Here is a 27,073-nt window from a genome sequence, read left to right as displayed (position 1 = left end):
GCGTGTATGCGGAACACTATTACGCGCAATGCGTAAACACGTTACAGGTATCTGCTAATTTCTTGGTTATTTTTAATACAAACCAGACACTAATGTTTGGTTGTAGTGCCAGACATTCAGAAATATTTTTCACCTAATAATATACAAGAAAAATTACTCGTCTCCGATTGACTTAGAGCAGTGCAGTTCAAGTGTAACACCAGTGCAAATAACACATCGAAATTCTGGATTATGATTGGCTGAAAGACAATATATTTTCCCGTAAAGACCTCACTCTCGGTTAATAAGTAGCTAATTATGTATGACTGAGAAAATTCCGAATGTCCACTCGTTAATTTGCACTGCAATACAAATCGATCATTCGCGTTATATTGTTTTGCTCTCAGGCAATCACAATGAAGTAATCTTCTTAGTCATATTGTGCAATTTTGTTTTTTTCAGACATTGAGGGAAGTCTTCAGTAAACCAGAAGTGAAAAACCTCAAGGACAACTCAGACAAGATCGAAATGGCAACAGCATTTGATACGATGTGGGCCATCATACTAGCCTTGAAAGAAGCTAGCACCGCATTGCAAACAACCGATAAGCCACTGAAGTATAATGTGGAAAATTTAGTTGGTAGTTACGCGGTAACTTCGACAATACAATCTAAGCTCCAAAATGTGAACTTTGAAGGTCTTACGGTAATTGCTTAACTATTTGCTTTTCTAATCCATAGCGGAGCGGCGGGGGGGAAGTGTTAGGTGGTGACTCAAACAATGACTGTGAAAAAGACCAGCATTTTAAAGCGAGTTAGGTGTGTAGGCCCGGGGGGACTCCCATATAAAAAGGAGGGGGTGCTCGTCGGAAATTTTGTAAACAATCCCTAAAAGGTACCATGATCCTGTTTTTTTTTTCATCCCCAAGAGGTACCAATTGTAAAACAACACATTACCTCCTGTTAATTTTTTTTCGGTTCAGTGCCCTAAATGGTACCGCAAAAGCTCCCGCTGTTGACCTTTTGATGCTGGACACCCTAGAGAAATACCAAAACCGTTTTTTAACTCCTAAAAGGTACTACGAGCAGCCCCGTTATTTTTATTTGAGAGTTCCCCCAGACCACCGCGCGGTCTATAGGACGGTACTCGTCAAATTCCAGCATGCAACGGTCACACCTGCCACTTCACATTTACCCTGAGGGCACTCCCTTATATGGGTTATATAGGTATATGCGGCACCAAAGGGTAGGGTTTTTAAGCCGTTTTGATTATAAATAGGGTATCGATTTTGGCCATTTTGTTCACAAATAAGGTATGGCTCTTGCACTCTAATCTTAATTATTTTGTTCTCAAATTAACTATGTTTTTTAGAGGAAGCTACTTTTTCATCATTATCGATAAGACCATCAACAAAAGCCTTCATAAATTATGTTTGGGGCAACTGTGCCAGCCGCAAACGGTCATAAATAGGATATTGAATTTTTGGTCAGGTCATAAGTGGGGCAGGAAAAATAGCAGATTTTGGTCATGAATAGGGTAAGGAAGGGTTTTGGGAAGCGGGCCGCAGACCCTACACATTATTTGTGGGAGTAGCTCCCCAGGACACCCTAGCCCCGTAGATAACGGTTTCTTTTTGTGTGTTTTTAGGGTCCGATATCGTTTACTGCCAATGAGCAGAGGGAAGGAATAATAGTAGTGAAACAGTTCCAAGGTACATGGCTTTCTTGATGGAATGTTTTTATCGCAGAATGGATCCAATTCGGTTTCTAGCTCATTCATTAGACTGGCTTTGAGTTGACTGTGGAAGGCGCGGTAGCCTGGCGGTCAGCGCGCTCAGTGGACTCCTGATCGAGCTGTCTGGGTTCGAGCCCTGACCAGGGTCATTGTGATGTTTCTTAGACAAAACACGACTCTCACACAACCTCATTCCCAGGCTCTCCATCCTCTGCCTCCCTTGGCCGTTGGAAGAAGAGAGAGCCGGGGAACGAGGTTGACGCTTACAGTGCCCTGCGTCACCAGTTGGAGTACAATGAATTTAATGCTGAAGGTAACCCTACGATGGACTAGGATCCCAGCCAGGGGAGTAGAAATACTTCTAGTCGCTCAATGCTACAGAAACCGGGATAAGCCCTAATGGCCTGGGCTGCTTTACCTTTTTACATTGACTGAAAGTAATGTATTAATTTGGTTTTCATTTACTGTGAAAAATGTGGTGCTAATCTATGTGCGATATGTGCATGTTGTCTCGTGTAAATTAGCAATAAATTCCTTTGCTTGTCCTTTGCGTTTCTGGAGTTTTAATTGGTCAGCAAAACTCCAGCTACACGCTATAACCAGTAATATCGAGGAGTCCATCACCAGGAGCGTGCAACTACCCCATATTCCTGTCACGGCGTTTTCACAGACCGATGTATCTTTAGTTTAAATTTACTGCGAATTCAGACCCCCGCAGGAACCTCAGTTACCAATTACAAGCACGGACTTAAAAATAGAGAGGGAATTAGCGTATTTTATTGTTCTATTTATTTTGTCGACATGTCCACCTGAGGCCGCCATTTTCTTCCTTACCGATGCGTGTTCATGTAGACCGGAACTGACCTATTCGCGGGAAAAGAATTAGCCTAAAAATAGACCGGTCTGTAAAAATGCCGTGACATAGGCTTAGTATGGGACTTGCACGCTCCTACGATGGGCGTATCTGGATGATTTTTTTTCGCTTTGTCCCTTGTCCCAGATGGTGGAACGAAGCTAGTCCCAATTGGCCAGCATTTTACCAAACAAGACAAGTTTGAGCTGTTTGAGGCCACGAAGAACTCTTTATGGAAAGGTACAGAAAAGGTGTTACTATTCAATGGAACTTTGTTCGGCCAATGAATACCTCACCTAAATCAGCTTAAAACAGAAAAATGACAAGTCTTGCGCTTATTCTGCGGTGGCAGTAGGTATCTTCGTTTTTGTGTCGTCGTTTACAAAAATGAACTTGGAATCGACCAAATTCTCGTTTTCATGTAGAACTTGGACTAAGCTAGGTGACACATTTTGATCAGCTTCTCTCAAACTCAATAATAGTTCCATAGTAGTTTTTCCAGTAGTGTTATGGCTGCATTCGCATCTATCATCATGTCAATAACAATTCATCAAGTTTAAACGACAGAAATCATAACCGTGACGGTGTTTGGATATCGATCTGATCTATCTCTTTAGCACATATTCTTACCTTTTTGTTTCTCCGTTATTTCGTTTGAGTTGGCTTCGATTGTGAAGAAATATCATACACTCGATTCAGTGTTTTACCACATTTCCAAGCACTTATAGTTCTTCAAGAATCTGACTCCACTCCGCGTCACAGTGTTTGGAAATGTGGTAAGACAAGATCTCTCGTGTTTGATTTATGACTGTAAAGTTGTCCTTACACAGTCAGCTGTATAGCAAGGGACATACTGAATTGATCCAGAATAGAATTGTTCTAGATATTCTTGGAATTGTTAAGCAAAATGTAGCGTCCTCCGGGTTGTCCAACCACGATCGAATGAGTTTATGAGCGTGAACAGACTCATTCACCCTGGTTTGTTTCATGTCTTAGCTATGAGAGGTATTATGAATTTACCCTTGTTTCTTGAAAATTGTGTTTGTATATTTACGAGTGCGTGAATACCTAATCAGCTCAGAAATAACTAAGGCAACACAATTATCTACAGAACACTTCACAAGACAAAAATGAGTGTATGACTTGAGCTAGGATGGGAGGTTGCCAAACCACATGATGCGATATTATCCAGTGATATTTCAGATGTTTATAAAATTAAACCCCTTCTCATGTTTTCTACCTCACTTGTTTTAAGAAACTCTAGTAAAAATGTTTCAGATAATTTTGGCGGATAATACGACATAACTTAAATTTGTATACATTTTTCAAGTTTCTCTCTTTTAGATTAGTAAACTAGACATGAAATTTATTACCTTGCATTTGCCATGCATACTTTCAGGGAACAAGCCACCCAAAGATCACTCAGTTCAATATCAGGAATTCATGATAATCCCGTTACCTCTTATAATAGTCATGTGGCTTATGGCAGCTGCTGGAATTCTCTGTTCTTTGGGTTTCCTGCATTTTAACATAAGCAAAGGAAAGAGTAGGTAAGAAATTTACCGCGGAGACATTCTGATATACACAACAACAGAAACTGATTTGTTTAGAAGAGATTTCCAAAATATCGAAAACCAGAGACATAAAAAGCCTGCTGATCGAACATTTCGCAGGAAATACATGACAAAATCACAATCGAGATTTTTTGCTAGAAGAAGCAAAGTAAATTCTCAACTCATTGTTTAGCTATTGTCTATTCAATACATCGGAAACCAGCTAATAACAGAAGAATTTCAGTCTTTGCCGGCGAATAAATTTCTTTTTTTTTTTCCTCTCAGAATCATCAAGATGTCATCACCAAATCTTAATAATCTTATTATTCTGGGATGTATGCTTTGTTACACCTCAGTCATTTTGCTTGGTTTGGATGCGAGGATCCTCTCCACAGAAGAGTACGGAAGCAACTGTAATGTAAGATATAACTTTTTGACTATCGGCCAACTAAAGCCATGCAAAAAGCAGCTGGCCAATCATAGAAAACGCAACAATTTGTGTTCCTTACACATAGCAGCCACTGCGTTTTGCTCAGCAAAACTTGGGTGTAAGGCGAGGAAAGGCCTGACTTTGCACACAATGCGGGACGGAACACCTCCTAAACTATCTTATATAACGTTAACACTTAATTTGGTCATCAGGCTCGAGCTGCAGTGCTTTCTATTGGATTTTCCTTATCATTTGGTGCCATGTTCAGCAAAACCTGGCGAGTGCACAAGATATTCACGGCTGCCACGACTAACAAAAAAATGGTGAGATGTAACGAAACTACAGATTGTGAACTATAGGGACACACTCACTTGGTAAATACTATATAGTTTAATTTCATTAACACCCACGGTAACAACATACGCGGGCGAGGACACCAAAACGTATGCATAAGATTATTATTGCTTGATTTCTCACCGAAATCAGCCTTATAAATAGCTTGGTCGTAGACAAACTGAACATGTCTGTTAACAGTTGGATTAAGCTGAAGCAGGATCATATAGCGTACTATATAACAACTCCCTATATAGTTTGAATGAGCGACCTGAGCACACCGTGGTAGCATCTTAAACCTTTCGACAGGAGCACATGTCGCTCCTGTCAATATGTCCTGTCTCATTAACACTAAAGATCTGTTTGAAAAATTCCGATTTAAAAGGTATGTCTGATCTCAAATAAATGCGTCGTATCTAGAAGCGTATAAACGCCGGAGATCAATGTTTTCATCTAACTTTGACCAGGGGGCCGTTCTCGAAAAGCCCGGAAACTTTTCGGGTCCGGAAAACCATAGCAAAATCTCGAACCTTACGATTACAGAGTTGTTTTATTCACATATTCTTAAAATGAACATAGGTTCCCTTCATACAAGAAGTTTCATGCGTACACATTTCTCCGTTTTTAGATAAAGATAAACTAAAAATGGCTTTACGGGCCCGAAAAGTTTCCGGGGCTTTCGAGAAACGGGCTCCAGGTGTTTAAGAGGGATAGTGTTTATTCGAACCCGACCTTTTATTCAAGAACATACGGTATCAAAATTTCGGCGATGGAAGGAATGGAAGTGTCGATGACATCTTGCCTTTTTTGTTTTATCTCAGGCCATCAAGGATATTCACCTGCTTAGTATTGTGGCAGGCTTGCTAGCTGTTGATGTGGTGTTCTTGTCCTGCTGGATTGCAATTGATCCGCTCCAAGCCGAAATACTGAAATTTAAACATATGGTGAGACATTTATAGTCCTCTTTACTAACTTTAATATTTGCCAGATCGCCCTTTGAATCATAGAATGTTCTAAATTAAAGAGACTATCAGAACAACTTCTCTTTTCTCGACACACACGTTTTATGCTTCTCGTATTTACCAAGACGCAATAAATGTTGCACATATTGTGCGTTTTAAACGTAATATATATTCGTCTTAAACAAATACGAGCGGAGCCATTCTAGTTAGGATATCTTAAGTTTTCAAATATTTTCGCTTGCCCAGATTGGTTTATACACGTCACGTGACTGAATAGCTTAAACTGGGGAATATCTGAGTAAAATTCAACAAATTTCTGAACCACGCGTGTTGCGAAAAAAATATTTGAAGGATAATACACACAATAGCCTCCATTTGGCACAGAAATATGCTCGGATATTTGTCCTTGGACATTATCTGTTCCTGACAGCTCACAGTTTTCCTCGAGTGCTATCTACGCTCTCGGAAAACTGTTTACTTCTCGGGACAGCTAATGTCCGCGGACAAGTATCCGAGCATATTTCCGCGCTAAAGGGAGATTATTGTTTATCTAAGTCAATGTCATAAAGGAAGAGAACGCATTAAAAACGTTTCAGATAGTTTTAGATAGCGCTTATTACGACACTCAAATTATCTTTTAAAGCCGCTCTATGTAAAATAGCCATAATCTTGGATTATCTATCTGCAGATCCGAAAGAGCGAGGACATTATTATCATCCCTGTGTTATACCAGTGCACATGTCAATACAAGACGTATTTCCTGGGCGTTTTATTCGCCTACAAAGGGATCCTTCTGTTATTTGGTCTGTTCTTGGCTTGGGGGACACGTAATGTTAGCATTCCTGCTCTAAATGACTCCAGGTACATCGGGATGTCGGTTTATAATGTGGCCGTGCTGTCCATCATTGGTGCTATTGTGGCTTTTGCTATGGATGGCTCGGTGAATTATGAAGCTCTATATGCCATTACGTCATTGTGTCTGATCGTGTGCACCAACGTTACTCTCTTACTCGTGTTTGTGCCAAAGGTAAGAATTTAGTCCAGTTCTGGCCCTCTCTCTTTCACGCAACGCTGAAGCATATTTTTTGCGTGAGAGAGACAGAGAGACAGAGAGACAGAGAGACAGAGGGACAGAGAGACAGAGAGACAGAGAGACAGAGAGACAGAGAGACAGAGAGACAGAGAGACAGAGAGACAGAGAGACAGAGAGACAGAGAGACAGAGAGACAGAGAGACAGAGAGACAGAGAGACAGAGAGACAGAGAGACAGAGAGACAGAGAGACAGAGAGACAGAGAGACAGAGAGACAGAGAGACAGAGAGACAGAGAGACAGAGAGACAGAGAGACAGAGAGACAGAGAGACAGAGAGACAGAGAGACAGAGAGACAGAGAGACAGAGAGACAGAGAGACAGAGAGACAGAGAGACAGAGAGACAGAGAGACAGAGAGACAGAGAGACAGAGAGACAGAGAGACAGAGAGACAGAGAGACAGAGAGACAGAGAGACAGAGAGACAGAGAGACAGAGAGACAGAGAGACAGAGAGACAGAGAGACAGAGAGACAGAGAGACAGAGAGACAGAGAGACAGAGAGACAGAGAGACAGAGAGACAGAGAGACAGAGAGACAGAGAGACAGAGAGACAGAGAGACAGAGACAGAGAGACAGAGAGACAGAGAGACAGAGAGACAGAGAGAGAGACAGAGACAGACAGAGACAGAGACAGACAGAGACAGAGACAGAGACAGACAGAGACAGACAGACAGACAGACAGACAAAGACAGAGACAGAGAGACAAAGAGACAGAAATCCAGAACTGGACTAGCAGGGATTAAATCTGAAAGCTAGCCACAAAATACGAACAACACCCCGGGTAAATTAAATGTTCCATCTTTTGGTACAACAGAAGAATCGCTGCTTATTTCTTTGTGATTGTTTGTGAAAAGTGTACGATTAATTAATGAGAGATTACTTAGTTAACAAAATATTCGGTGTTCTGGTTTTTTTTTGTTTTTTGTTTTTTTACTTTTAGATTTACCAATTTAACAAGAGGGACGAGGCAGTGAATGCCTGTGTTAACCTCGACCTTATAGAAGGGCAGATTTCATCCTGTAAAGCAACACAAACTGATTGGGATGTCCCAGAAAGCGCAGGTAAGAAAATCAAAACTCTCACCAGAAATGAGATTTTTCCTTAATTTACTCTCTTCTAAGTACAGGCTCACCGCAAATCGCCATGATACAAAATTTGCCCAAAAATATCGATTACTTTTGGCAATGAGCGAGGATGAGTGAAAATTGATGGTGGTATAAATGAAGGTTGGTGGAGATAAAGATATCTGAGAGAGCTTCCGCAATTTCTAACCGAAATATGTTTGTGTTTTCGCTAGGAGCCCAATCTGTGACTTTCCAGGCGACAGTGCATTGTTCTACCACTGAGTTACAGCATATTCATGGAGAGTAGGCCTTTGAACAATAAAATAAAAATAGCGATAACGTAGGGGTAATGAACGTAACTTCTTATCATATAAAAAAGATCTGACTGTAAGCTTAGCCAGCCATTCTATTGTACATCTGCCAAGCCAACTTGGCATCCTCACCCTCCTTTTTAGGGATTCCTGGAAACCAATCGGTAGAACGAATAGCAAAAATCCCATTTCCGCATGGAAAACCAGGCCATTGCATTGGAAACCCCCCGAGAACGCCAAAAGTCTAAGAAGACCCCCCCCCCCCCCCGATCAGCTTCTAAATTAAACAATACCCCCGCGGACTTGCAATAATACATTACACCACATTTCGTCATGAGGGATCTTCAGGGAACGGTGAAGATTTAAACTGGAGTGACCATAGCTTGAAGCGACTAGAGCCATATTGTTACTCCATCCCTAAGCTATGATGCTAGTACCACATTGGCCGGGGTAAACTCAATGTATTTGTGTCAAATGTAACCCTGAAAACTTGTCCCCATTTCCCATTTATGCTTTTTGAGATTTTGAAGCAATTTTAGAGGTTAGAATGCCCAGCTTCTTTCCCTCTAACTTCTAGTAATTCATAAATTACGTTAGTCACCCAAGTTAGCAATTAGCCAATCAGAAGCCATGACTACTGTCCTGGTTTCCTGCGATATTCAGTCATTCAGGTGACCTGTTACTAACCCCACCACGACCAAACTGGACTGACTGGCCTGCCATGCCGCCGACGCGAACCAAAAGGTTACCATTAGGTATAAACAGCAATTGAAAGTATGGTCTACATTAGATGTATTGTATGGAGACGCAACCATTGGGGCCTATGTCGATGGCTGTTGAATAGTGGCTAGGGTTTTTCCAAAATCAGCAAGTGGCGTTTTCCATTTGTAATCCAGTATCCCGTAATTGCTGTCGGCTGATAACAGACTGAAACTGGCAAATTTGGCAAATGGTGAGGAAATTTCCGCCGTTCCGTTCCGAACGGAAAAAGAGAACTACCTCTAGAGGTAGTCTATAATTTTCGAATGGATTTTCTGTAAAATTACTGTTCCATTTGACTGTCGACCAAAAATTACAGGCTTTTTTGGCTAAATGGTAAGCACCCTGTATTTCGATAAATGTGAGAACGGGTAATTAAGATAAATAATGTGATATCAGTTGTTGATGAGAATTATATATTCCATTGGAAGGCAAAAGTAATCACACAAGATTGGTCTAAACGCGTCAAGTGACTGAATATCGCCCAGCCAAAAATGAAATCGGAAATATCCGATCGAGTGATATTCTCCAATTTGGAAAAGATCCCACGTGTTGCGAAAAATATTTGAAGGATAATAATCACAACAGCCTCTATTTGACTTTAAATATATGCTCGGATATTGGTCCTTGAAAATTATCTGTTCCCCAAAGCTCACAGTTTTCCTTGACTGAGCTTCGCTCTCGGAAAACTGTTAGACTGTTCACAGCCCTCTTTTTTCTCGTATTTTTATTCGATCGTTGACAGCGAGGCTGTGAACAGTCTATAGAAAACTGTTTGCTTCTCGAAACAGATAATGTCCACAGACGAATATCATCCGTGAATATTTTCGCGCCAAATGATCATGATGTTTTATACTGATCGGGATGTTTCCTTTACTGTCTGTATCTACAATTTTAGTTCAACCTTATACGCAAGTTAAATTGGTGATTCTTGATAAACTTGACTGATGAAGACTTCGAGATCAGTAGTCTCACAGACGGCTAGATTTCATTTAGAGAACAGTTTTGCTGTTCTTGATGATTAAATTTTGAATCAAGGATTAGGTGTGGTTCATCTCTGGCCCGATAGGTCAATTCTTATGAGAAAAGTCTTTGTTTTATCCGTTGATTTTAAGTTAATTTAACTGTAACGTACTCTTAACATGACATCATAACGTCCCATACCAAAATGTTAATCAATTAAAAGTGAGTTTCTTTAGAGCGGTTTTCGTTTCAGCGTCGAAAAGTAATTGGTTTTGCATCAGCTACGCTGTATCCTTGGCTTAAAAAACTCGCGCCCTCTTTTTGTCCAATCAGAATAAATCAAAACTAATCGTGACTCGTTCGCACGCGTTTTCCCGCGCTTTGCGTCAGCTACATGTAATTACTTCGAGCTTTGATTGGTTCACTGAATTGTCTGCGTACTTTGTGATTGGCCAGAGTGATTACTTTGGTTTTGGATTTACGAAAACCGTTCTGATGTAACACAGGGTTTCATCAATATATCTTCTCTAGTGGGCCAGTTTACTTTTAATTAAGGTAAAATTAATATAAGTAGTTGGTTGTAAAATTGATCGCCGAGGTCAAAGCATACAGATATGAACACCGCTTGTAAAGCTGTGATTGTTTAGAAGAAAGAAACTTAATTATAAGATAAGAGGTGAGAAAGAAGGGAAGCAGATAAAAATAGTGAAAGGGGCATTAGAGCGGTTTTCAACTCCAAGTGTCCATACACAGAAGAAACTGAACATGAAGTAAACCAAGCAAAACTCGAAGGAGAATCAAGTAACCGATGCGAAGCGCGGGAAAATCTGTTTGTAGAAGTCACCATAAGTTATCATCTTAATTCTGACTCGGAAATAGCCCCAGTGTTTTCTAAACCAATCACTATTAACATTGTGAAGCTAGACAAAAGCCATAACGGATTACTGTCGACACTCAAGTGAAAACCACTCTGGCCCAGAACTAACATGCAGATGACTAAGGGCTGTAAAGTAAAAGAACGATATTAAATAATTCTTAAAGTTTAGTTGAGTTGTGTTTTGAAAACTGGAAAGCCTCCACCGAGTCAGTAGAGATCCCCATCCTCCATACGCCTTCGACAAACACAGCACAGTAACCCTGGCAAGCGCCTGAAGCATGCATTATCGCTCAATTAACAGGCCATTACAATTTAACGAGCGGTGTGCATGCAGGGGGCGGGGGGGGGGGGGGGGATAGATATTTTTGGTTAAGTGTGGTAATGGTGATCCAGGCGGCAATTTATAAGGGCTGAAAAGTAAAGTGAGAGCTCAGCAGGATTTAATTGCAAGATTTTTTTCTGGTTCATCAACTACTTGCATGGTATTTACGGGGACGCTTTGCTTTGCAGCGAAATTTTGGAATTATAACGAATGCACACACAGTCTTTATTTGTGTAAACCATCAGAATATTACATATATTACACTAGACGAAAGCACGACCTAAGAATCATGGCCTATTAAACTAATGGAATTTATAGTCTGTATTATAGTGCAAAATAAATGTAGTCAAAGGGTTGCTAATGATACAGCAAAGGTTGAAATAAATTCAAAGTACAAACGCGGCTTGATGGCATAGACAGCCGCAACTCTACTGAAAAGGTCAAATGAATTCGCCCCCAAACTCACAAGCTTTCAAGTAGTAATGGACGCTGATATGAGCGGTAACCAATCAGGAGCCGAGAAAGACAATAGGCTATTGTTTGGAGAACAATGGACGCTATTGTTTTCCACATCCAAGATGGCCGCCACAAATTTCAGCCAATCAGGAGCCGAATTAAGAACAATGGATGCTATTGTTTTCCAAATCCAAGATGGCCGCCACAAATTTCAGCCAATCAGGAGCCGAATTAAGAATTCAAGATGGCGGCGCCCACGAAAGTCGGCCATGTTGGAAAACAGCCCAACAGCCTCGACGGTGGACTGGGATCGGTCTCACGGATTTCCATGGCGACACAAATCACGCCAGGGTCACGCAAAAAATGTCGTGCAACTTCAAAATCGATACTTACAGTATCCTGTGGTCCTAAACGACAGAGGTCCATCCAACAAGCGGCCATGATGGAGACTGAGAGACTTGTGTCCGAGGCACTTATATACCTTTCTATTCGTTCCAAAGCATCCTGGGACGCTGACCTCATCGGGAACCAATCCTAGACTTGCCCCACTCCCTTGACAGTCGAAGGGGTAAAAATAGGGGTAAGGGGGTACTCCCCGTTCCAAAGCATCCTGGGCTGATGACCTCATCGGGAACCAATCTTAGACTTGCCCCACTCCCTTCGCAGTCGAAGGGGTAAAAATTGGGGTGAGGGGGTACTCCCCATTCCAAATCCTAGATTTGTCCCACTCCCTTCTCGCCCAAAGGGGTAAAATAGGGATAATGGGGTACTCCCTCTTAGTCTGCTATTTAAAACCTTCATACGTTTTGAAAAGGACCAAAACAAAGTTTGTTGACTCACGAAATGGAAGTTAGAAGAAGTCGAAGACTACTAGGATTGACCCCGAAGTAGATGAGTTCAAGGACAAATGTTTCATCTGTCAAGGCGACCTTGTCATTGACTCCTTGACTCGATGTAGTGCGAAAACTTATTGCTGTGGAAAATTTTTGCACAAGAGATGTTTGCAACAGGAGTTACAATACTCAGATAAGTGCGGACATTGCAAAACCTCAAATCCTCGGGGGAATGAAGATGAGGCACAACTTTCACCTTGGGAGGAGGTGGTACGAGAGAGGATTACCAACGCAACGAATGCCATCAATAGGTATCGGCGAGGGGGACGGCCTTATCATATTCACAATCGTAATATTGTTTCGTGGAGGACCTTGCCGTACCATGCGAATCTTTCCATCTGGTTTGAATTTTATACAAGACTCACCATCTTCGTGCAGCAAAGGGGAAACGCTACCCTGTACATCCATGCCTATGTCAACTTGCCGTGGATGACCATTACTCAATCAATAAGACAGACGGTGTATGAAATGTTCAGTAGAAACATCCCAACGGAAGTAATGCTCTGCGTACGCGAAGTAAAGTTTAGGTTATTGTTCCTGTCGTGGCTGCACTACGACGTTGAGGATGAAGTGATTATCAACAGATTAACTCTTCAGTCATCTTTTTCACCCCCCATTTACCCTGAAGACACAGCTTGGGTCTAACGTGTAACTTTTATTGTAACTCGAAAAACTCGTAAAACAAAACAAAAACAAAAACAAAGAGTCTGAGTCTCTATAACGTTTATTGAATAATGATAATAAAAATAATAACATGAGCTCCGAAAGAGAATTGGTTACAATTTTTAACTCTTTAACTCTTGACCGTCGGTATTCCACAAAGTGTCGGGAACTAAACTCGTTTCCAGTTTCACAGACTCTTGGTCCCTGGCCCCAAAACGCACGATATTCTGCCCTAGTTTTCTTTGCTTTTGGTCATGAAGTCTTTGCCTGATCCGTTCCTTATTCTTGGCATAGTAACTTCTCCAATACTCGTTGATCCGTTCCCTGTTGTTTTTACAGTATTGTCTTCGATAATTTCTGATGTGCTCCTTGTTCTGTTGACAATAGGCTCTCTGGCTGCTGGCGAGTCGTTCCTTGTTGTTTTCATACCATCTTTTACGACACCACCACCACCTCATCCACTACCCCCACATTTACCACCACCACTACCACCTACACCACCACCACATTTACCACCACCACCACCACCACCTACACCACCACTACATTTACCACCACCACCACATCCACCACCACATCCACCACCACATCCACCACCACATCCACCACCACCACATTTACCACCACCACCACATTCACTACCACCGCCACATTCACCACCACCACCACATGCACCATCACAACCACCATATTCACCACCACCACCTCCTATATCACCACCACATGTACCACCACCGCCGCATCCACCACATTCATCACCACAGCCACATCTACCACCTACACCACCACCACCACCACCTACACCACCACCACATTTACCACCACCAGCAAATTCCCCACCACATCCACCTCCACCGCCACCACCACCACATTCACCAGCACCACTGCCACATCCACCACATTTACCACCACATCCACCACATTCACCACCACCACCACCACATCCACCACCTACACCACCACACTGCATCCCCCACCACCACCACCTACACCACCACCACATTTACCACCGCCACCACCACCACCACCACCGCATTTACCACCGCCAACACCACCGCATCCACCACCACCACATCCACCACCACCACCACCTACACCACCACCACATTTACCACCGCCACCAAAACCACATTCGCCACCACCGCCACATCCACCAAATTTCCCACCACATCCGCCTCCACCGCTACCACCACCACATTCACCACCACCACTGCCACATCCACCACATTTACCACCACAACCACCACATCCACCACATTCACCACCACCACCACCACATTTACCACCGCCAACACCACCGCATCCACCACCACATCCACCACCACCACCACCACATTTACCACCGCCAACACCACCGCATCCACCACCACATCCACCACCACCACCACCACATTTACCACTGCCACCAAAACCACATTCACCACCACCGCCACCACCACCGCCACATCCACCACATTTACCACCACAGCCACATCCATTACCTACACCACCACCACCGCATCCACCACCACCACATTCACCACCACCACCACATCCATTACCTGCACCACCACCACATTCACCATCACCACCACCACCACCACCACCGCCGCCACCGCTACCGCCTCCACCACACTCGTCAACTCGATCATTAATCATGTATAAAACTAAGGCATTAACTGCCTCAATTCATTTTGAGTCAAACTAGCAAGAAGTCATGTCCCTTTATTGTCGATATTGTCATAGACTATTCTCCCGTGCAGACAGTAGAATTCGTCACGAAAAACATAGCTGTCAAAGCAGTGGATCAGAAAAGACACGAGATGTCCCAAATATCACATTTCCTACCGAAAAGCACCATGAGATCCCTGGTAGAATAGAAATGGGAGAAGCGTTTCGGTTCAAGACACCCTCCAGTATTTTGATCGTGGGCCCTTCTGGTTGTGGCAAGACTTGTTTTACCGAATCGTTACTCTTGGATCACTTGGAAGAATTGTTTGTAAACCTTCCCACTACGATTCATTATTGCTACGGGGCGTGGCAAGACGGATTTAGAGACATGGAAGACGCTGGTGTGCAATTTCACGAAGGGATTCCAGAGTCAGACCATCTCAAGTCATGGTTTCCGAAGGGTGGATTACTCGTACTGGACGATCTGATGGCAGAGGGAGGTGAGGACAAAGCGTTGCTAGACTTATTCACCAAACACTCTCATCATCAAAATATCACCGTGTTGTACTTGTGCCAAGACATGTTTCCACCAGGGAAATACGCCAAGAGTATTTCCAGGAACGCCCACTACATCGTAGCCTTCAAAAATCCGAGAGATCAATTAGGGATGAAGAATTTACTGCTTCAGGCTTTTCCCACTTGCTGGCAAGACATGATGGACGCGTATAAAAAAGTGACCGAACGACCATTTGGGTACACGGTCCTGGATTTACATCCCGCCAGTGATGACAGGAAACGCGTGTTTAGTCACCTCATGACGCACGAAGGATACCCACGCTGGCATCGAAGAAAGAGAGAGGATGTCTGATCATTGCCCAAAATGGTATATTAAACATCAGTTTAATCGACTCGGTTCATTTGAAGTACGTTGTCTTGGGTGAAGGTCGACGAGAATCATGGATGATCGTTCAACAGATATTTTTGGCCCCGTGAAAGATAACAATGATGAGAACGTTGAAGAGGAAGAAGAGGTGGATGAAGAGGAGCCTGAAGAGGAACAGGAAGAAGATGAAGATAGTAGCAGCTCCGAAGAGGCAGAAGAAGCGGACGACGATGAACCAGATCCGTGGAGTCCGCTACGTCAAAACGTCGGGGAAGACGTCAAAGAAACCTACCTGAAGGAAGTCCAGCAGTTCCTGGATAAGGGAAAATCCCAAAACTATGCCGAAAATGCTGCTTTCAACGTCCTATTACCTGTAAGTAGAAGAAGGCTACGAAGGACTTACTTAGAGCGTCTAAAATGGACTCACCGTATCAAACACGACGCAATACACCGTAAAGTCATGAAGACTCTTCGACGCTTTATTGAGGAAGACGACATGGATTTTGACGAAGCAGCCGAGTCGGCAGTGGCAAAACGAAAATTCCTGCTAAACAGACTAATGCGGAAGAAGTTACTCCCCGACGATGATGACGAGGAGGAAGTAGAAGAAGAGGTTAAGACCTGAATTAGCCATGCGACTCTTATAAGAGTGTGTGATTCCAGGGTTTTAGTCATTATTTGTAAGACGCCACACATGCAAGATGAATTGCTCCAATCAACTGCCAGGGAATGACCAGAGGGTTGTCTGTAAAAAGGCCTACCACAAAAAATATTATGCCAAGAACAAACAGCGAATCCTGGCCCAACAAAAGAGATATCGTGCAGAGAACGTCGGGATTATCAAAACCCGTCGTAAAAGATGGTATGAAAACAACAAGGAACGACTCGCCAGCAGCCAGAGAGCCTATTGTCAACAGAACAAGGAGCACATCAGAAATTATCGAAGACAATACTGTAAAAACAACAGGGAACGGATCAACGAGTATTGGAGAAGTTACTATGCCAAGAATAAGGAACGGATCAGGCAAAGACTTCATGACCAAAAGCAAAGAAAACTAGGGCAGAATATCGTGCGTTTTGGGGCCAGGGACCAAGAGTCTGTGAAACTGGAAACGAGTTTAGTTCCCGACACTTTGTGGAATACCGACGGTCAAGAGTTAAAGAGTTAAAAATTGTAACCAATTCTCTTTCGGAGCTCATGTTATTATTTTTATTATCATTATTCAATAAACGTTATAGAGACTCAGACTCTTTGTTTTTGTTTTTGTTTTGTTTTACGAGTTTTTCGAGTTACAATAAAAGTTACACGTTAGACCCAAGCTGTGTCTTCAGGGTAAATGGGGGGTGAAAAAGATGACTGAAGAGTTAATCTGTTGATAATCACTTCATCCTCAACGTCGTAGTGCAGCCACGACAGGAACAATAACCTAAACTTTACTTCGCGTACGCAGAGCATTACTTCCGTTGGGATGTTTCTACTGAACATTTCATACACCGTCTGTCTTATTGATTGAGTAATGGTCATCCACGGCAAGTTGACATAGGCATGGATGTACAGGGTAGCGTTTCCCCTTTGCTGCACGAAGATGGTGAGTCTTGTATAAAATTCAAACCAGATGGAAAGATTCGCATGGTACGGCAAGGTCCTCCACGAAACAATATTACGATTGTGAATATGATAAGGCCGTCCCCCTCGCCGATACCTATTGATGGCATTCGTTGCGTTGGTAATCCTCTCTCGTACCACCTCCTCCCAAGGTGAAAGTTGTGCCTCATCTTCATTCCCCCGAGGATTTGAGGTTTTGCAATGTCCGCACTTATCTGAGTATTGTAACTCCTGTTGCAAACATCTCTTGTGCAAAAATTTTCCACAGCAATAAGTTTTCGCACTACATCGAGTCAAGGAGTCAATGACAAGGTCGCCTTGACAGATGAAACATTTGTCCTTGAACTCATCTACTTCGGGGTCAATCCTAGTAGTCTTCGACTTCTTCTAACTTCCATTTCGTGAGTCAACAAACTTTGTTTTGGTCCTTTTCAAAACGTATGAAGGTTTTAAATAGCAGACTAAGAGGGAGTACCCCATTATCCCTACTTTACCCCTTTGGGCGAGAAGGGAGTGGGACAAATCTAGGATTTGGAATGGGGAGTACCCCCTCACCCCAATTTTTATCCCTTCGACTGCGAAGGGAGTGGGGCAAGTCTAAGATTGGTTCCCGATGAGGTCATCAGCCCAGGATGCTTTGGAACGGGGAGTACCCCCTTACCCCTATTTTTACCCCTTCGACTGTCAAGGGAGTGGGGCAAGTCTAGGATTGGTTCCCGATGAGGTCAGCGTCCCAGGATGCTTTGGAACGAATAGAAAGGTATATAAGTGCCTCGGACACAAGTCTCTCAGTCTCCATCATGGCCGCTTGTTGGATGGACCTCTGTCGTTTAGGACCACAGGATACTGTAAGTATCGATTTTGAAGTTGCACGACATTTTTTGCGTGACCCTGGCGTGATTTGTGTCGCCATGGAAATCCGTGAGACCGATCCCAGTCCACCGTCGAGGTTGTTGGGCTGTTTTCCAACATGGCCGACTTTCGTGGGCGCCGCCATCTTGAATTCTTAATTCGGCTCCTGATTGGCTGAAATTTGTGGCGGCCATCTTGGATTTGGAAAACAATAGCATCCATTGTTCTTAATTCGGCTCCTGATTGGCTGAAATTTGTGGCGGCCATCTTGGATGTGGAAAACAATAGCGTCCATTGTTCTCCAAATAATAGCCTATTGTCTTTCTCGGCTCCTGATTGGTTACCGCTCATATCAGCGTCCATTACTACTCTTTCACTTCGCAACTATGTTAATCTGATCGGAAAACGGCAGTTGTAGCATTTGAGAAATTCACTGCGTAGAGTCATAAAAACGGATTTTTTTCAAAAGCTCTAAAACAATGAACTGTACAAGTATGGAGACACGGGACCTAAAGGACAACGGAATATGCAGCAAAATAGTTTTGAAAAATTTAGATTACAATTAAGAGCCAAAAGCGCAAAACATATGTGTCACAGACTTCGTATTATTCTTGGGTTCAACTTTTAAATGCGCTGCTTCATCTACAATAGAGGCATTTCGTTTTTCTTTTCTTTTTTTCAAAATTGACTAAAGCCTAAAGAAACCCCAAAGTCATGACCATTCAACACAGGTGAAATTATTATACACAATTTACAACTTCTTTAAATGAAAAATCCCGTCAACCATTTTACGTGTTCATCTGCATCTGTGATAGCAGGACTGCCGGCATACCATAGATAATTTACACTGTAAGTGCATGCACTCGGAAATATATTAATTCACCCGGAACGGTACACTGAAATACACTCATAACTAGCTACATGTATATAAATTAGATTTTGAGCCCACCTTTTTTATTCCTTGTCGAATCTTAACTCTAACATAATAGCTTACTTGACATTTGAGGACGGACGCCGATCGACATCTATTTCTTGGTAAAATCTGTCGGCTCTGATTCGATCGAATGTGATAAAACCAATACAAGAAGGGGCATTACAATGTTTATGACTGACTTCATGTATGCATCACGCCGAGCTCTATAGCGCCTTCGTCCATTTGTTCTTTATGCGTCTACGAAACGGCGAGGTTAAGAATCAAATTCAACAAAACACAAGACAACAAATATCTACCTAAACGTTACTATAAGTGATTATCACCCACAACGCGCGCGACTATTTTCACGCCTGGACTCGCGCGATTATTTTCAAGCCTCCTAACCATTAATTGGCATTGTTTTATGACCAGTCGTCTCTCTTTCTTTCGTCTAAATTCTTGTGTTTTTTTTTTCTTCTTTCCCCTTTCCCCCGGCATGTGTAGTGATTCCAATCTAACCGGTCTTCCCATAGCGGGCATCCCGCCAGTACTACCTCCGCTCCCCGGGGGAACATTGTTGTTCAACGTTCCGCTCGATCCCCCGGTACCCGGAAATCGGAGCTGCGGACGCGCTCCACCCGAGGGAGATGGCTCTCGTTTGTCGTATCGTTCAAATTTGGTGTTCTCAGCTAATAACCGGTCAGCTCTTTTAGGTTTAAAATAACTTGACGCGTAATCTTCATGAGAGCTCCGCGACAAATGCTGAAGAGAACGATCCTCGCTTGGCTCCTCAGGATACCTCCCTAAGTGTCCATTGACAACTTGTCCCTGGTTATTGACCTGGGGTCTGTTGACGGGCGATTTCAGGCCCCGGGGTGGGGTGCTTGCACCCGGCATAATCCCAGGGGTAGGAAGCGTTGTCTTTGTAATGACTAGCTCAGGGATGTTCCACTTGCCGGGTTCTTCATGCCACGTGCTCTCCGATCGAACCTTATCGATGTTGTAATAATTACAGTCGCGTCGTATGCATGGCTGGATCTTGTCCAAAAGCTGTTGTTGAAGCTTGATAATTTGCTCCTGCTTTCGAATCGTTTCTAAGTAGTCTTCGCGATCGCGTTCAAATTCAGTCTGCAGATCGTCTATCTCGGATTGTGCGGATTGCAAATTTTCTTCCATCCGGTTAATAACGTAATCCTTCACTCTGATCTCATCTTGCAAATTGTCCTAAACTTTGACCATTATACCATCATCGTCCATCTTCTTCGCCGCCTTCGCCAGTTTCTCTCTTTACGACAAAGTATAGATCTTCCTCGGCTTTCTTTTCTTTTTCAATTTCTGATCATTTTTCTTCTCACGGCCAACAAACTTTTCCTGAAGTTCCTGCAGCCTTTTTACCGACGCATCATTGGGAAGACCTTGACTTAGGAAGTGTAAATCTTCCAACCCTGGTATAAAGTCTTTGACCTCTTGAACACCCTTGATAGCCTTGTCTTGTACAGTTTGTAACATGCTCTGATCTTTGCACGAGATTTACAATTCGCCCTTAAATCCAGGCAATGTTTTGATGTCAAAAACATTTCTGTGGTGTCCATTACAATACTATCAGATAGAATTACTTTGTCCCAGTCGTAAGTGTCCTTTGGTATTTCAGTCTTGGACCACACAACTGACACACCAAAGTCCGCGTCACCCAAGACTGATGTATGACCTCAATGGAAATATAATTCTGTTTCAGTCTATCTACAGATGTCCTTACAATCTGGCAGACCATACATCCTCTGGCCATGAATTCTACTCTGCCTCAACAGATATCCTTGAAAACGTTTCACAAGTACTCAAGGACAAGTTTCCTGTTAAAGCATTTTATAGGACTGAATGCTCTAAAGATCTGCTTGACTACGTTGTCACACATATTGGGCGAGAACAAAACTTTTTGGAACTGGCTGCAGACATTGCTTCGATGAACTTTAAGGCATTTGTACGCAACAAAAAAGGAAGTATAGATTCGAGTACTTTCTGTGAACTAGACTTTCTAAAAGTCCTTTCCAATAATATTTCCATTGTTAGTTTCACCGTTGGAAAGGACTTTTCCCGCTTGCAACACGCCAAATTTTACCGGTGGATTTTTCCACCTGTGACGTAAATACACATTAACCAATGAAGAAACAAGTACTGACTATACGTCATGACGTCGCGCGCGATTAACGACACAACTCGCAGAGCAAATCTCTGCTGAGTTCAAGTACTATAAAAATCCTTTTTATTTAGCTTTTGTTCTCGGATATACTTAAGGATATGAATTTTATGGTAGCAATTGAATTTGGTTTATCCAACTTAATTTCAAGTCCTTGAAAGAAGGACAGCAAAAAGCAGTGGAGGGATTGTTTACTTACGGACGCGACCTGAGCTCCTGGATGATCTGGATCGTTTCAGAGAATTAAGTTTGGACCTTTCAAAGAAGAACAGAGCCGTTCCTACGGTTTGTGTAATTGTTGCACCTTTAGTTGATTTAATGACTGACCAAGTAACCTCTCTGCAAAGAAAGGGCATCGCAGCAAATTTACATCGGCCCGCAGTCGTTGATCGATGAAGGACTTTTGGCAACAGCGATTTTATTCTCTGCCGTTCGTTGCGACTTCGATTCTCAAGGTAATTTAATCAAGAAAGCTTTATAGAATTAAAGTTCTCCCCGACTAATTCCGTCTTCCTTAGTTAATTCTGATTCCTCTCGGTACAAGCTAGATCTACATAAGTTTATAGCATTTGTCAAGCAGTCTCCGGTCAATCGCTGGTTAATCTCTAATCTAGACGACCAATTTAGACTGAAACAAATAATTCCCGATCGGTTTAAACACGGATTTGACTTTTCAGGAGGCGTTACTCAATGGAACAGCTTTTGCCGTTTGTCAATATTGGTGACTGCATGCTGCACTGTACACAAATAAATTTAACACAAATAAATTTATTTGACCTATGAACGTTTTGATGGAAATCATTTTCTGCCTTCGCGACGATCGCGCGCGGAGCACATGAAAAGTGAGAAATGTCAATCATGTTTTTCGCGCCAAAAAATTACGCTCTGATTCACATTCCTGCAAGTGAAACAAGTCGACCTCTCGCGACTTACGTCGCTCGAAGATCCCTGCTCGAACTTCGCTCGAGGGAGATAAGTAAGTCGAGGATTAAGAAAAGGTCGACTTGCGGCAAGTCTATCTGTGAACGTGTAATGTATTATTTTCCAAGCGATGAACAGCTAATGCACATGTTTCTTTCCTTTTTTTAACAATATGGAAACTATTTATCAAAAACAAATGGAAGCTATACCATTCTCGATACTTTCTTGCGATCACACATTCAAAGTAAGTAAACAAATTGGAGTGGTCAGACGCCTTGACAAAGCTTTTGTAGATCAGTTTTAAAATTTATACATTGCACTAAATGAGAATGGTCAAGTTGTGGCCTGGAGGCGTACAGGGAGTACAGCTTTTAAAGAAATAGAAGACATTTTAAAAGATTTTTAAAGCATGTCTGGATGCACGAAATGATCAGTTAAATACGATAATGGTGGATGACTGTTGCTCTGTCCGACCATCCTATAACAGAGTTGTTCCTGGTGTTGCAGTAAAACTAGATCTTTTCCATGCATGTCAGCGTTTTGTGAAAACAATTCCCAAGGGTTCCTGCCAGTCGCAACAACTCTCTAGTGAATTTGGACTTGTATCTCGTGCAAGCGGTGATGAACGACCAACTAGGAAAAGGGAAACACCAGATCCAGAATGTATAGCATCAAACTTGCAAATGTTTATCGAAAAATGGGAATATTGTCTAACAGACGAAAGCAGGAAAGCTATAGCTAATATGCAAAACATATACGCGGTGGCTGTTGCTCTGAAATTCCATCAGGAACTGGCGCTCAGAAGAATGAGAGACTGCACAAGCAACTGAAAAGATCACTTCTTCGTAATGCAGGTACAATTTTACCTGAATTTGCCATTGCAGTTTTAACTGTAGTGTTGTACGTTTGGAATTGCAAGATGAATCCAGATGCAAAAAAACACAGATCAAATGCTAGAATAATTCCTGTGGCACCCTTAAGTGGGTTTCAACAAAATCTCATACCAGCTTTCCTGCCCAACAAATTTAAAAGTGCTGATGCGTTAAAACAAGTTCCTCTTGTCATGGCCGTTGAAGACGATCAAGAGCAATTAAGGAGCTCCTTAAAAACTTTTCAAATGGGCATGAATATTAACAGTATTAATGCTAATTATAATAAGGTTGAAGACCGTTGAAAAATGATAGTTTCGTGAACTATGTCCTCGACAGAGTTCTTAGGGTTAGGGTTAGATTTTCCGAATCAGGATGGTTTAACAGTTCCGTGGGAGATCTCTGTGTTTTTGGATGTGGCAACTACTGACAATCCCTATTGTGGTGATCACTTCTCTCCCAAGTTCACCAGTATTAACATTCATGCCTTCTACGCTACTAAGCACTTCCTCTATCTACATTGCTTATGATCACTCATTTCAAGGGCATTATGACGAAACTAAAGGTTAGTTAACAATAAAAATAATATTTGCATTTATTTAGCATTTATTTTAGGACTTAACGCTTCTTCCAAGAGTTTAAGTAAATTCACGGTGATTGAATTATTGATATTTTGCAAATTTTTAATGTGCACCTGCGTATCCCGACTCATCTGAGTGAGAGCACATTTTTATTGGAGGGGTGGCCAATCGATTACATATATTCCTGTAGCATCTCAGGAAGTTTTGACAGTTTGATTTTGAAATCTCGCAAGCCTCGATGGCAAGTCTAACAAGTCTCATTTGTCTTTTTTTTTCATTCCATTCAAAAACTAGTCTTTGTTGTGCCAATTTTCAATTGTTAAGGGTCTTGACATTTTGGTGAGTCTTCATTGAAATTATAACGGAGTGCGGTTTCTCAAATGCAAGAATTTCTAAAAACAAACTATGAAGCTAAACTGATGTGAAGGGGGAACAAATTTAATTTAAGTCACATGTTTTTCTATGGCATGGCAAGCATGGATGCTTTGTGAAACAAAGTGTGAGCCAGTGACTGAGCCATGAAAGCCATGATTCCTACCCACACCATAGAAATGGATGACTGCAAGGTATCTTAAGGCTAACTTAGGCTAACTTAGTTTTGTAATTACAGCCCTTATTTGGGTCTTCGCAAAATGCTTCTCTCCAAAGGTGAGAAGAAGGAGAATTAAAGGCTTATAACCCAAATGTTATATTTAAGCTAGCCCGCAGGCCCACTGCCACCACCCATAGACTGCTACGTAATAATTTTACAACAGGTGTTGTTGCGCACAATTGCAAAGTGCGAAGTGTACAGGTTCTGTTACAATTAATCACAAGTCACTTGTTCAGAGTGACCTGTGGGACTTAAGACATGCCATTTTTAATAACTGTTATGTAATAAACAATTATTCACCGCAGTGGAGGTAAATATCCATCACTTTCACCGACACTGAGGTGAATAATTGTTTTAGTATATACCACACAAGCTGAATAATTAGCGGACCAAAACTTTATTTTATGTGTGACAAGCGGTCCGAAATTTTAAAATCTCTCGCGCCGGCTGCTCGGAGGTGAATAGTACTTGCTAGTCAACTCGGAGTTAACCAATCAGAGCGCGCGAAAAGCACTATTCACTTGTGTGGTATATACTAACAGGAAATATCCATGCCTCTTCCTTGCGAGATTTTATGTTTGAAACCCCTTCTCTGGAAATCCTGGCTTTGGTTCATACTTTACTTTTAATAAACAATTTAAAAAAACATTGAAAAATAATTGGATTTTTCTGGTGCAATACATTATGTGTAAATAAAATTTATAATAACTAGATTTTCTCTTTTTAGCTGATTTCAATCTGGGAATAAAGTAACCTTGGTACACACTACTTGAAGGCTTTTAACGCAAAACAAAGAAAAAATATCCTGAGAGATGCTATTAACGCCCTGAAAATAATTTGGGTCTGAAAATAATTGAAACACGGGAAACTAGAAATAAGTTAACCTCTTCCCGGCGTTCAGTTAGTTGGGGCGCAGCGCGAAAAACGGCGAGCAAAAAAATAGGGGAGAAGAACGGCGAGAGAAAGCGCTTCTGCGCTTCTCTCCTATTTTTCTCCTATTATTCTCGTGGGATATTTTTTCTCTTTTTTGCGTTAAAAGCCCTCAAGTAGCGTGTACCAACCTTACTTTACTTCCAAATCGAAATCAGTAATTTTCTACAGGAAAAGATTAAATTCCATAGGAAAAATTACATGGTCGCAGTTGCACGTGGAATTGGCGAGACAAGCGGCGCTGTGCAGTTAAAACTGTTTTTGGGGGGGAAATATCTTACTTTTATAATTTGTTTTCTCAAAGTGCAACTTTACCTGTGTATTTGTTTGTTTCTTTATTTGTCAAGCTACATTTTTTATCTTACTGTTTTTAGCGCTGAAAATTTTTCAAGGTTTTAGTTTGAACTGATCAAATTGCGAAACGCACAGTTGACAAGTTGTTGAATGGTTCAAGGGTCAATTCACACGGGCAGTTTATTTTTGGAAAGCAAAGTTTGAGTTTGTTTCGAGGCAACACGGCTTTCCAAGGAAACCGAAGGTGTAATTTCTCACATTTTCTAGACATGTTCAAAACTGGACTGTTCTTTTCTTTTTTTTCTAAAAGTGAACTGCTAACTATGAAAATCGTGAGTTGAATATACCATTTGGACTGAATGAAATATACGTGATATGAACAGTCCACTTCAGGCGGTGTGATTTTTTTAATACTTATCTTTGTTTCGTCAATTTCTATTTCTAGTTGATTTATGTATTTAGTTATTCTTTTAACCCACTTTTAACTGCCTTTTTTATTTCTATTTTCTTTTTAATTTGTGTTGCTCTTTTCTCGTTTCTCGTTCATCGATTGTCTTGTCTCTCGCTCGGAAATAAAGGCGCATATGATAAAGTCTGGACACACGTAAACGCAGGTAGTTTCGCCTAATTTAGCGCGCTGAAATTTATATCTCTCTACGGTCCCATTTCTTGGATATTTTCAGTTTTGCTCTCGTTTGAAAAAAGGGACTTTGTAAGGCATGTCCACCTTAAGAACCTAAAGCGTAAAGAATATTTCGACTTTTGTACTGTTGATGAGTAATCTCGCCTAATTTCGAAATACTAGTCGGGCACGTATAACGTTTTGCGTAAATATTAAGTGTCAATTAGAACTGGGAATTTCTAAGGTTAGTGCCATTTTAGGTCGGAAGTGTACAGCAAGGTTGAAAGCGAACCAAAAGACCAGGTCGCCACCATTGAGCGAGAATTTAAATTTAGAAAAAGAATGGCCTTTTCCGTTTTTGGGGAGTTTAATAAGTGTACCGTTACATTTAACGTCAGCAGTAAATAATTTAGGGTTAAATGACCCATTATTGACTTAGCGCGATAATGGGTTTTATGCTGGGGCGGGGCCTTATCTTATCTTACGGTACAAGCTGCATAGGGAGATAGCCGTTAATGGGCTAGACACCACACGCAGAGCAAGCTTTAAATTCGCGTGCTCTGCTAACCCTCTCCCCTTTTTCTGCCAGCGCCGATCGTGATAACTGCTTAGCCTTAGAAGCGTACTTTACTTTCTTTCTTTACTTTCTTTCTTTACTGTCTTGGAGTTCTTTCCGATTGTCCTGGCGCTTGAGATTTGGGGACCGCTTATGCGTGACAAATGTATTGTTTTCCTTTCGGATAATCAGGCAGTTGTTGATATAATCAATAAGCAAACTTCTAAAGATCGTTCAGTTATGGCTATCTTTAAAACGGGGAACGGGGAATCGGGGAATGGGAATGGGGAATGGGGAACGGGGAACGGGGAATCTTTAAAATGGGGAATCTTTAAAAGCGGGAATCTTTAAAATGGGGAATCTTTA

At 41.9% G+C, this 27,073-nt stretch overlaps 4 protein-coding genes and 1 pseudogene across 4 annotated transcripts in view; 4 read left to right on the top strand and 1 right to left on the bottom strand.

Annotated features, from left to right (window-relative positions):
• LOC110041300 (gamma-aminobutyric acid type B receptor subunit 2-like) overlaps positions 1-8,339 on the top strand; it is a 64,317-nt gene extending 55,978 nt beyond the window's left edge. Inside the window, exons 9-18 of the mRNA XM_089277841.1 lie at positions 442-684; positions 1,627-1,690; positions 2,714-2,806; positions 3,966-4,116; positions 4,405-4,537; positions 4,762-4,872; positions 5,704-5,826; positions 6,533-6,871; positions 7,877-7,997; positions 8,234-8,339. Coding sequence (XP_089133967.1) covers positions 442-684; positions 1,627-1,690; positions 2,714-2,806; positions 3,966-4,116; positions 4,405-4,537; positions 4,762-4,872; positions 5,704-5,826; positions 6,533-6,871; positions 7,877-7,997; positions 8,234-8,307 — 1,452 coding nt within the window. The 3' untranslated portion in view covers positions 8,308-8,339. The remainder of the gene's footprint in view (positions 1-441; positions 685-1,626; positions 1,691-2,713; positions 2,807-3,965; positions 4,117-4,404; positions 4,538-4,761; positions 4,873-5,703; positions 5,827-6,532; positions 6,872-7,876; positions 7,998-8,233) is intronic.
• Positions 8,340-14,918: 6,579 nt separating this feature from the next.
• LOC149098472 (uncharacterized) lies at positions 14,919-15,763 on the top strand. Its single transcript, XM_089278415.1, has one exon. The coding sequence runs from the start codon at positions 14,941-14,943 to the stop codon at positions 15,760-15,762; it is 822 nt and encodes a 273-aa protein (XP_089134541.1). The 5' UTR covers positions 14,919-14,940; the 3' UTR covers position 15,763.
• Positions 15,764-15,849: 86 nt separating this feature from the next.
• On the top strand, positions 15,850-16,588 carry LOC149098471 (uncharacterized). Its single transcript, XM_089278416.1, has one exon. It carries the CDS (start codon positions 15,851-15,853, stop codon positions 16,400-16,402), a length of 552 nt encoding a protein of 183 aa, XP_089134542.1. The 5' UTR covers position 15,850; the 3' UTR covers positions 16,403-16,588.
• Positions 16,589-19,475: 2,887 nt separating this feature from the next.
• LOC149098470 (kinesin-like protein KIF17) lies at positions 19,476-20,324 on the bottom strand. Its single transcript, XM_089276694.1, has one exon. The coding sequence runs from the start codon at positions 20,322-20,324 to the stop codon at positions 19,476-19,478; it is 849 nt and encodes a 282-aa protein (XP_089132820.1).
• A 360-nt stretch (positions 20,325-20,684) lies between these two features.
• On the top strand, positions 20,685-23,702 carry LOC149098469 (uncharacterized; annotated as a pseudogene).
• Positions 23,703-27,073: the final 3,371 nt, after the last annotated feature.

Source organism: Orbicella faveolata, unplaced genomic scaffold, assembly GCF_042242905.1.
Source record: "Orbicella faveolata isolate gen_17 unplaced genomic scaffold, um_ofav_v1 contig_46, whole genome shotgun sequence".
Classification (NCBI taxonomy): domain Eukaryota; kingdom Metazoa; phylum Cnidaria; class Anthozoa; order Scleractinia; family Merulinidae; genus Orbicella; species Orbicella faveolata.
This window is presented reverse-complemented; position numbering and strand designations above follow the sequence as displayed.